We start from the raw sequence: 9,604 nt of genomic DNA, 5'->3' as shown, positions 1-9,604 counted from the left end.
TGTCTTGTCTTGTCTTGTCTTGTCTTGTCTTGTCTTGTCTTGTCTTGTCTTGTCTTGCTTTGTCTTGTTTTGTCTTGTCTTGTTTTGTTTTGTTTTTTCAAAAATGGTTTCCAAATACACTTCTGCCACACCCCTTGTCATTCAGTGTTCCTCAAAAAGGAAGTCGTGCCCCATACATACACCTCTGTTTGAGCCAGAGATAAACTGTGTAAACAAATCCTACTCAATTACTGTCTCAATGGTTTACTTATATTTTGGTGACGCAATATATCACCCATTATATTTACTTCAAAATTAATGTCACCATGTTTTGTACATTCCACATGTGCCTGTGTCTTTTGCAGCTTCTCGAGCATAACATGGTGTAGTCATAAGGTGCTAGTTCAAATTAAAAAAATGCTTCCACAAAAAAAGTTTCATCTGCAGATATGGTCTTGTTTAGGGATCTGTGCCTTTGTGCATACGGACATCTGACTGCTAAGTAGTGATTGTGTTTTTCAGGAATAGTGAGCACCCTTAAATTACAGAGAAAAGAAGGTCTGGGAAAAATCTGTAGATGGAAAAATCTCCAGACAAGTTCTTTGTGCATTTTTCTTTTTTTCCTACTTGTTACTTTGCACTTTTTGTTAGAAAATTTTTATTTACTATTTATTCCGGTTTTTAAAGGTATCTAATATTTTGATACTTAATTTCCATGATCTAAATATTCTTAAAAAGTTTGTTGTCATTTGGAAGTGTGTAGGCCTTCTTGCATTATTATGCTGTTACATTATGATTATATATTCAGTGGCATAAAATGGTCTTTAAAATGACAATAATATTGTTAATCGCAATTATTTCTGGGGCAATATATCGCACAACAAAAAGTTGTTATCGTGACAGGCCTACTTATAGTTGCACTTTAAAGTGGGATATAAAGTGGGAAAGTATTTTAACATTAAAATCACTGCACACAGCACACCATCATTAAATGAAAATTCACCCATGTATGTATTTTATAAACAACAATTTTTCTTAATCCATAGTCCGTTACACTCAGATATACATCACAATAAGGAAGAAAAGATCTGTTGCTACTTCCATTTCGGTGTAACTTTAAATGCATGCATTTAAACTGTGATTGTGTTGGACAACTCACTAGGCACAGATTGTTATTACATCTGGAAAATCAGAAATGAGAAATCATCCGCCAAGTGACGTACTAAGGAAACATTAGTGACTTTAGCAATATCTAACCTTTTAAAAATGCAACGAAAACACACACTCTGAACAGACGTCATGGTGATGTATGTGTTCTGTCAGGATAGGTCAGGCAAACATGACATTTGTTATATTTTTATTTACTCAAGTTTATCTTAATGTTAACATGCGACAGTTCACAGTGTTTAAACGTTATGCTGTTTGGGACTTGGGCAGACCTTTCATAATAGTGAGCAAACAAACAGTAATAAACAATAGCAGCATTCCTATCATGCATCTGTGCTGCTGTGCTGTTTCAACAGCTTAGGATTTTACCCATAATTCTGTTGTCTAATACTGATTTGTGTTTTTAGTGACTTGATGATGAGGGACAATCTTTTTGAACTGGTTACTACCTCAAGAACTTTCTACATTCAGGTAGGAATGCATTAATTCTTATTATTTAATTCATATTAATTCTTCACCCTCTCTATTAGGGTGTCCCTTAATGTTTGATGGTAAACTAAATGCATACTCTTTCTTACAGTAGTGTTTTAGTGGCGGGTTAAAAAATAATAATGTTGCTTTATATGATTTTAGAAAAGTGTTTTTCAACAAAGTAGTTTTGAAAAATAAAGTTGTGACATTACAATATTAAAGCAGTGATTATTTTAAACATAATAACACTTATTTTATCATACTATTAGAAGATTTTTCTTTATTTTATTTTAACATGGCACTAAAACACTGACTTTCATAAAAAAAATAAAAAATCAGAAAATCAAAATGAAGTATAATAAAGTATTAAAGGGATGAAGTGATTTGTGAAAAACACACTACTTTTCAAAAGTTTGGGGTCCATCAAATTTTATGTTTTGTATAAATGCATATTCACTTTTGAGTAATTTAATGCACCTTTAATGCATATAAATATATAAACCCTTTAATATTGCTTTCTGTGTTTTATCACAGGACTCTGTGTTTTTAATGTAAACAACTTTTATTGCAATGGGACAATAGTTTTGGCTATTGTTTAGTTTTGTCCCATTACGTTACTTTATTTGCAGTGGAGACACATTACATCTTTAGAATTTTTTTTTATATTTATATTTCTTGACAAATTTTTAGCAGCAAAAACCTGATTTCTTGTCTGAATAAAATGACTGGAAATCACATTTGTGATCAGAACGATAAGTTTATGTTATGTTACCTTTTAATCTGAGATGGCTCTTAGTCTCAAAGTTTTGAGAGCCACTGATCTAAATAATTTCAAGCATGAATAAATGTTTTAATGGATTGTTTTTAAATGTTAAACATTTGAACAAAAATGAAAGCTGTCTGTATTTTCTCTGTCTCAGTCGGACAGCCCAGACGAGATGCACGGCTGGATCAAGGCTATCTCTGGGGCCATAGTGGCCCAACGGGGTCCTGGACGCTCAGCAGCCTCTGTAAGAATTGACATTGTTTAGTGACATTCCGAGTTCTCAGCTGTTTTGTGCTCTTCCGGATTGATTTGTCTTTTGTGAGGTGTTTTGTAGCCACACATCCTGTCTATGTCCAGCCCAACCATGTGTCTCTTCAAACGTCACTCATTTATGTTTACTGCTGGAATGACCAAAAGGATAGTTTACCCTAAAATTAAACATTTGTCATTGTCCGCTCAAAAACTGGCCCGATTTACCAGACTGCCCATTCTAGTATATCCTCTTTGTGTCTGTCTGTCTCTGTTCTCTTTTTCTGCCGTGTCGTTGCCTAATGAATGTGCGCTATGTTGCAGATGCGTCAGGCCCGCCGGCTCTCAAACCCTTGTATACAGAGGTATACATCCTGCAGTGGTGAATGCAGCACGTATGTGTTGAGAACAAACCCTTTGCGCTTCGTCCCTGTTTGTTTGCATCCAGCCCCTGCTTAGACTTTAGAGCTAGATCTGAGCAGGGTAGAGGTGCCTCATCTAAATAATCCAACCCCACAGACAAACCAAACTAAAACCAAACCTTCATGTCATTCTATAGTGACCTTTGACATCCATCATCCCCATTTTCTCTTTTAATATACTTTGGTACATCCATACTAAACATCTCACACATTCATCTGATTACCCACACTTCTGTATCACAGGGTTATTATAATCAACTAAAACTGAAGCTAAAATCACAACCATAAAAGTAGAAAGTTACTTGAAATAAAATAAACGTTAACTGAAATCAAATTAAATATCGAAAAAAAAAAAACGTTTCTTTTATCTAGTTACGAAGGCAGCATTTCTCAGTTTAATTTTCTGATTACCCACACTTCTGTATCACAGGGTTATTATAATCAACTAAAACTGAAGCTAAAATCACAACCATAAAAGTAGAAAGTTACTTGAAATAAAATAAACGTTAACTGAAATCAAATTAAACATCGAAAAAAAAAAAAACATTTCTTTTATCTAGTTACGAAGGCAGCATTTCTCAGTTTAATTTAGTTTAACTTGATGTACTAAAATAAACCAAAACTGAAATAAAAAAAATGAAAACAAAAACATAATATAAAAATAAAAACTGATTAAAAATGTGAATTTAAAAAAAAAATCTCAGGGATACTAAAATAAAACTGCTGTCCAAGGCTCGGTGAAACATATATTTGATAATATTGATTTATAGTTCGACATTCTAATGTAATTTACTGAATTAAAAAATGCATAATTGATTTATGATCATTTAAAAATATATATTCAATGCAAAAAATATTTTTATAAAAGTAATTTAAATATATGCAAGAAAGACAATTCAGTATGCAAATATCAAAGACATTAATATTATGAGATTAGATTGTAAACTAAATGCATGCACTTTATTACAATAGAGTTTGTGGGAGGTTAAAAAAATAATAAAGTTGGTTTATCTTGGTTTTATTTTTGTATAATGATTTGTTTTCTCATAAAACGTTATTCATTTTTGCAAAATTATAAAATTTTTGCTTTATTTTATTTTAACTTAGCTATAAAACATTGTCATTTTTTTTTATTTGAGTGAAGAAAGACAGTATATGAAATTAGTAAAATATTAATTTAAGTATATGCAAGAAAGACAATTCAGTGTGCAAAAAGACAAGAAGACCAATCACAGTTTAGTTTGTCAGTTTTACTGTGACTCAATTATAAAATATGCTATTATAAAAGATGGATAGATAAATATTACACTGGAGCACATTCTAATGGTTCAAGATTTTTTAACTTAAATCCTAAACTTGTTAGAAAAATGTAGTGTTTATTAAAAAAAAAGACATAACATACTGAAATGATCTAATTAAGGCTGAACGTAGTCTGTACGTGAATCTGTTCGGGCTGAATTAATTTTAGAAATTTATGGAGAGGAAGAATAATAATAGAATCAATGTATTAGGGATATCCGTACAGTGCTGCATAATATAAAAACAATGATTGAATCTTGAAGTTTGACAGCACAGCAGGACATTATTTACCAGTGGCTCCACACTGATTCATAAAAATATTTAATAATGTCTTTTCAAAAACATTTCCATTTGTCATCTGGTAGTTGAGCATTACTCTACATGTTTATAAACAGCGAGTCATTTCAATAAACTCTCATCATGAGCACATCTGGAAATTATTCATTCAGTTTAATAGATGTAGTACACAATTGTGAAATGTCAAGTTTGTATTGAACTTTATGCAAGAACTCTTGAATTCATTTTGTTGAGTTTAATTAAACTGAAATCTAATTGTCAAATCTTAAGTAAATGATACTATTATAGATAATAAAGTGGACTCTTATAAACCACCTATATAAAGATTCACCTATATTTTTAATTCATACAGTACACTGTATCAAATATGTTGAAAGCCGAAAGTTGACCCATCCAGATCTTTTGTCAAATTGATGTTGTTATTATTTTTTCCCTCCACCTTCAGGTCATAGGGTTTGAACAATAAATAATTGTGCTTAGTTCTTTGCTCTGTTAGGCCGTGGTTTGTTGTTCGCTGTTTGTACGTTTAGGTCTTTGAATATTTGTCTAGAATGGCCAAATAGTCGTAAATACTACTGTCACACTTTAGTTTGAGGACCAATTCTCACTATTAACTACAACTTTTGCATCAATAAACTCCTAATTTGCTGTTTATTAATAGTTAGTGAGGTCGTTTTTAAGTTTAGGCATGGGGTAGGATAAAGGAATCTCAAATATTGGCATGCAGAATAAGGCATTACGTGCTTTATGTGTACTAATAAACAGCCAATATGCATGCTAGTTAATAGTAAGAATTGGTCCCTAAACTAAAGTGTTACTATTACATAACATTTTTTCATCATATACTATATATTATCTTCAACATATTATCTAATCTGTGATATCATTTTGTATTCATCATGTTTGATGCCCACATTTAACCTCCATTTACTTACAGTTTACAATCCATTTCTTAACCTCACCTGCTTTTCTTTTAAACATTTTTATTTTTTATTTTTATTTGTTACAGCACATTACTAAATTTACATCTAAATGTCAGTATTAACGATGCACTAAGTCAATTATTTATTTATTTATATATTTTAATCAAATCTCTTTGAAATAATGTAGACTCTAGCCATATGTGACTAGGAAAAGCTGTTTTAATCTATCATGTTGAGGTCACCTCACCAGCCTTGTAATTTGAACAAGTTTTTAAAGGCAATGAAGAGAATGAATACTAATGAAGATGAAAACGCTAGCAAAACATAAATAAAAATGACTTGGTGCACCATTTAAGGCATAGTTCACAAAAAAAAAAAAAAATCTGTCATAATTTACTCACCCTCATGGTGTTGATCTAAAATATGCATACGCTTCCACATAAAAAAAGAAAGTCATACAGGTTTGGAGTGACAAAGGATGAAGAAATGATGGCAGAGTTTTCATTTCTGGGTGAGCTATCCCTTGTGAAAAAGAAGTTTGCTTACTTGTATTGAATATGCACTTAAGTATATTTTAAAAACTTTACTTGCAGATAATATAATATGTATGAAGTTAAGTGTACTTAAAAGAAGTGTACACTTTTAAGAAACAGTCTTTTTAAGTACACTTAATTTCATAAATATTATATTATCTGCAAGTAAAGTTTTTAAAATATACTTAAGTGCATATTCAATACAAGTAAGCAAACTTCTTTTTCACAAGGGATAGCCCACCCAGAAAGTACACTATTAACACTTTATTTTGATTAATTGACTAACATACGAAAGCACATGTGAAGTACTTACAGTAATTGTAATTGTTAACTCTTTGATGTGTTATTGATCGTTTAAATGTACAAACTTACAACTTTATCATTACAAATGTGCTATTACACATGTTTTAAAACATGACATACAAGTTTCAATAAAAATTGCTTAAAAGTATATTTCAGTTTACTATAAATGCTTGTAACTTTAGCCATATTTCAGACATAATTATGAAATTACATATCACAATGTACTTAAGTCCTACTGAAGTGCATCAAAGAAGCACAGAGTTCAACTAATTGCATTTAAAATACATTTAAGCTATAATTAATATTCATTTAATTGTAAATAGCATGCAGTTAAATTCATTTTGCACTTAAGCATGTTCTTTTGAAGCATATTGTTTCCATAATAATTACTCTTTTTAAAAGAATTCTTAAGTATGCTTCTTTTTCACAAAGGATTTCATTAATGTCAAGGCCTGTTCACACCAACACAAATGTTCGTCCAAAAAATTGAGTTCGTTTTTAGCTATTTTTATATAATGTTTTTGCATTTCTGTTCAGACCAATACAAAAAAAAGAGAAAAGAAATTAGAATGAACGTCTTTTTGTTGACAGGCCTTTCGTTTTGAATTTAAAAATAATAAAAATGAAAACTGTCTCCTCAGAGCTTTTTATTTAAGCTGCCTTTATATGTTGAATCCTTTTTCTGTCTGTGCCTTCCTCGAATGCTGTCTCCTCTCATGTTTCCCTTTCAGAGATTAAACGTGACACTGAGACACTAACAACCCAAACACAAGCCTAGCAGCTGTCCTGTTCCTGCTATATCCCAGACTGATCTCCAACCTCCTATCTGCTGTAGCTTTCACTGCCACTGCTCGCTGACGTGACTGCCGCCCATGTACTAAACTTCCTTCTCTTCCTCTTGCTTCACCTGCTCTTGTTCTTGAGATTTTTCCTCTATCTTCCCTTTCTACCAAAGCGGTTTCCTTAGTCCTGACTGACGCTGCGTTCTGTAACCGTTCCTCAATCTCCACAGGAGCACGTTGAACGCACCTCCGTCTTCTACTCCAACGAACAGAGTCTCTCAACTCCTTGCTCACCCCTCCCCACTGAACTCCATTACCCAGAATGCTGTTCCCCCTCGGGCCCTCAGCATGGCGTGGGAGGGGCCAGACCTGAACAGCCTGCGCCCGGGGCCACGAGCGCGCCTGTCGCTGCAGGAGTCGCCCCAAATCTTCTTCAAGTAAACGCTGACGACTCGTCACCATGGCAAATCAGAAGCGGTGTAACACAGCCTTTGGATATCCCACAAGATGAAGACCTGCATGTTACCCAGGTGTAACGATGTACTTGGTATATAACACACACACACACACACACATTACAACAAACTGTTAACGCCAAAAGCAGGACAGGGACTCGGGTTGAATGTGAATCGAGCCCAGTGCACCATGGGATATGGAGTTTTCCCCAATCAAGCCTCTTAAAAAACTGCAACAAGTTCAAACCAGAAAATTAATTGAGACACAAAAAAGTTGCTGTTACCAACAGTCGGTTATTTTCCTGTTACGACCAAAAACCGATATCATAGTTAATATTATAAATCTATTGTTTTTTTTTTCCTGTTTTTAAATCTAAAATACCATGTACATAAAGTGAATTTAGTGGAATCAGGCATCAAAACACTTAATGTACAGTCAAAAACTGGAAAATATGTTGTTTAATAAAATAAAGTATGTATTTTTATTTAGAAAAAAGCAGATATATAATAAAAAGAACTTAATTAATATTAAAACAGTAGTTTCCAGTATTGACCTAATCAAACTGATAAATAAATGATATGCTACATATTGCTGATACCAATAAGGCCACTGAAATCCTTGAATCCATAAATTCTGGTTTCTTTCATTTGAATTAATCTGGGGGGGGGGGGCTTGTCCTACAGTAACATATTCCTTCTTCAGATGCCATCGGGCCTTGGTTGTCTTGTTTTTCATTGGTGATTGAATTTCGTTTACTTTTTTTGTTGGAATGATTTAAGTATAAATTGAATTGGACTTTGTGTTTGACCACAACAAGCTTCTACCGATATGTTTTGTATTGCTGTAGAGAGAATGTGTTTCGTGTTATTATATTTCAGTGTAAAACACACTGCCACTCACCATGAGGCAGCTCTCTTTTGGGAGCAAGACTCTTTTTAGTGGCACTTCTGTTTGTCAGATGCATGTGAACGTATGACTCTGTATATCTACATACAAAAAAAAAAAAAAAACACTCCAGATGTTTGTTAAAGTTAGACTTTACAAAAAGGTTCAATTTGTTAACATTAGTTAATTCCTTATGTAGGCTATCATGTACTTAGGATGAATAGTAATGTTTCACAATTATGATTAATATTTTTATTAATATACAATTTTGTAATAAGGTTAATTCAATGAATGTTTGTACTTTAAATGTTTTTTTGAGTTTTCAGTATATATATATAACAAATATATTAGTATATGTAGAAGAACATTAATCAACACTGTGAGTATTGTTTATTGTTAGTTCATGATACCTAATACATTACATAATGTTAATTAATTGAACCTTAAGCACAGACATCCACTAAACACTGTTGAATGGACCCTTTTCATAGACTTGTATTTTATAAACATTGAAAATCTAGCCGTTTTTTTTTTTATTATTATTTTTAAATATATTCTCTCTCTCTCTCTCTCTCTCTCTCTCTTTAAATTACAATGTACTTTTGTACAAAATGTACATAACACTATACTTCGTTTTATTTTACCTTGCCATTAAATTGCAGTGTAATTGCACATGAGGAAGAGGTGGCAAATTTGACACACAGTATTTCTTTCTTCTGACTGCTGTAATCAATCTCTCTATATATTTATCTTGTTTTGTAATTAAGTTACAGAAATGCTTTTTTGCTACTGAAGCAAATGGTAACACAAATATGTGAAAAGGGTCTATATGTTAGTATTAGTGTGAATGTAAGTCAGTGACCCCAATGATAAATAATGTATGTTGTTTTATTGTGGATTCAGACACTGCAACATGTGTTTTCATGTGTAATGTATGTAGTTGTCCTTGACTGGAAAAATTATACATTTTTTAAATGAATCAAAATAATGTTTTTGCTTTTCTTTTAGAGACATGGTTTGACTCGGGGTTAGTTAGAATTAGCTTTATATACACACAAAAGAAGTATTACAG

General features: G+C 32.3%; 1 protein-coding gene across 5 annotated transcripts in view; it reads left to right on the top strand.

The window, feature by feature from the left end:
• Nucleotides 1–8,755, top strand: part of LOC107660484 (pleckstrin homology domain-containing family A member 1-like) — a 45,360-nt gene extending 36,605 nt beyond the window's left edge. Inside the window, exons 10-13 of one of the 5 annotated variants that reach the window (XM_016449797.1) lie at nucleotides 1,554–1,617; nucleotides 2,538–2,627; nucleotides 2,957–2,997; nucleotides 7,422–7,718. In XM_016449797.1, the coding sequence (XP_016305283.1) occupies nucleotides 1,554–1,617; nucleotides 2,538–2,627; nucleotides 2,957–2,997; nucleotides 7,422–7,632 (406 nt within the window). In that variant the 3' untranslated portion in view covers nucleotides 7,633–7,718. Of the gene's footprint in view, nucleotides 1–1,553; nucleotides 1,618–2,537; nucleotides 2,628–2,956; nucleotides 3,028–7,140 lie in introns of all 5 variants that reach the window. The other 4 variants (XM_016449795.1, XM_016449798.1, XM_016449794.1 and 1 more) reach the window with 4 other exon arrangements.
• Nucleotides 8,756–9,604: the final 849 nt, after the last annotated feature.

Source organism: Sinocyclocheilus anshuiensis, unplaced genomic scaffold (genome assembly GCF_001515605.1).
Source record: "Sinocyclocheilus anshuiensis isolate Anshui unplaced genomic scaffold, SAMN03320099.WGS_v1.1 scaffold1449, whole genome shotgun sequence".
NCBI lineage: Eukaryota > Metazoa > Chordata > Actinopteri > Cypriniformes > Cyprinidae > Sinocyclocheilus > Sinocyclocheilus anshuiensis.
Note: the sequence above shows the minus strand (reverse complement) of the source record. Positions and strands in the feature narration are given on the sequence as shown.